The 1,974-nt window shown below is 48.0% G+C and overlaps 1 protein-coding gene across 2 annotated transcripts in view; it reads right to left on the bottom strand.

Moving 5' to 3' along the window:
* Fshr (follicle stimulating hormone receptor) overlaps nucleotides 1-1,974 on the bottom strand; it is a 193,705-nt gene that overhangs the window by 5,705 nt on the left and 186,026 nt on the right. For both annotated transcript variants that reach the window (XM_004627690.3, XM_004627691.2), the window contains one exon: nucleotides 335-520. In XM_004627690.3, coding sequence (XP_004627747.1) covers nucleotides 335-520 — 186 coding nt within the window. The remainder of the gene's footprint in view (nucleotides 1-334; nucleotides 521-1,974) is intronic.

Here is a 1,974-nt window from a genome sequence, read left to right on the forward strand (position 1 = left end):
CCTCTCCAGCACTGGGATCACAGGTGTGCGCCACTATGCCTGGACTCTGTGGCCAGCTCAGCCTGCCCCAGGGGCATGGCTGGTGGAGCCTGCACTGCGAGGGATATGAACTCTGGTTCCTGCCCTTGCCTATGCTTGCCTAAGCAGGTTCTTCAGTCCTCTGAGCTATCTCGCTGGCACCCAAAATTGAATCTTTGATTGAGTACAATCCTCAGGGCTTCAGCCACGGAGGATCGTGCATGTGGATTCTCCTCATGACTTAGGTATGTAGGCTGAGATTTATACCGAGGGAACACCCAAGCCAAATCCCAGGGATGCATATGGGAGAACTCACATTTGCCGCCTCCAGTTGGCAAAAGCACAGCAGTGGCTCGGGTAGGTGAGGCTGGCTTCCATGAGGGCAACAAACTTTTCCAGACTAGGAAGCTTTTTTAAGTTGTAAGTTGACCTGGCTCTCAACTTCTTTAGATTTTCTAAGCCGTGGTTGGGCAGAGAATTGATCCTTGTTCTTGAAATATCTCTATCAGGAGAAGAGGAAAATAAGATATGATTATTGAGAGCCCAACTTTTCTGTTCTCAGTTGCCAACATAGTGGACTTTCTAGGGGAGAAATGTTCTTACATGGGTGAAAAGGAGGCTCTCGTTTGCCCAGAGCACCTCAGTGAGGTCAGTGTTTGGCTAATAGACATTTGGCTTGTGTAGGAGACCTGGTGCTGGCATTCCCGATAGAAAGCCCGCCCTGATTCTTGCATGTACTTGCGTCCTGGCTGGTCTGGCGTCTAACTCTTGCTTGTGAGGAGAAGTATCCACCTCTTCTTCTGTAGCCTCCCTATTTATCGCCACTAGCTTTTAGAAGACTGAGAAATAGATGCCATTTGCCCCATAATAGGACTAGCTATAACAATATGTCCCATGAACTATGGTGGAGCCAGAAGCCAAATTTCAGAAGAGGGTAAGAAGGCATTACACCAAGGGGGACAAGCCTTGCAGGCAGTGAAGACAGCCTTGGCATCAAGTTTGGGTAGCAGATGGAGTGGAGATTAAGGTCCTGGCCAGATGCCTGTATGCATACCTGCCCCTTATATATACTAATTTGTGATTGTCATGTCTTATATATGCAGTGTTCCCCCAAAGCTTATTTACTGAGGGCCAACCATTGAGGAGTTCATAACTGAGTGAGCTGTTAGAAGGTGGGACATATTTGGAAGAAATGGGTTACTAAGAGTACTGCTCTAAGGGTATGACAATTTTTCTTGGGCTTTTTCTTCCTTCTCTGCTTCCTGACTGCCGAGGGGGGAGCAACTTTCCTCTGCCACACTTCTGCCATGGATTTCTGCCTTGTAGCCAGCCCATCATGGGCTGAACATCTTTTCCTTCACATTGTGGATGTCAGGTTCTTTTTCCCAGCAACCACAAGATGAACAATGTAAAATCTTATCTGGATCATTGAGCCTCACTCCTGGTACCAGTTTCCTCTGCTCAGCTCTTCCTCAGTGTGATCGATACCTGACAAGAGCAACTCAAAGAAGACCTTTGCTTCGGCTCGCAGTTCAGGGGTGTCTGCGCACAGCTGGCTATTTCCATTGCCATGGGCCTGAGTTCTGCTAGAACATCACCACAGAGGGGTGTGGTGAGCAATGGTGCTCACTTCATGGCGGATGGGAAGCAGAGGGAGAAGGGAGGAGTCAGAGAGAGGAACAAGGTGAGGACATGTCCTCATGACCCACTTCCTCCACCAGGCCCAGCTCCTAACAGCCCAGTGACCCATGACTCATCAATGGATAATCCACTGAGGAGGTTCGCATACCCTGATCAGACACTTCAGAACATTGCTGCACTGAAGATCAAGCCCTCAATACATTAATCTTTGAAGGATTCTTTGTAATTGATGCCATGACGTAACCTTAGTCAACTTAGGTCACCTTTCTATGTTTTAGTTTCTTCTGCCTCAGAGGTTGCTGTGAAATTTAAATG

The sequence above is a fragment of the Octodon degus genome, unplaced genomic scaffold (assembly GCF_000260255.1).
Source record: "Octodon degus isolate 3935 unplaced genomic scaffold, OctDeg1.0 scaffold00020, whole genome shotgun sequence".
NCBI classification, from domain to species: domain Eukaryota; kingdom Metazoa; phylum Chordata; class Mammalia; order Rodentia; family Octodontidae; genus Octodon; species Octodon degus.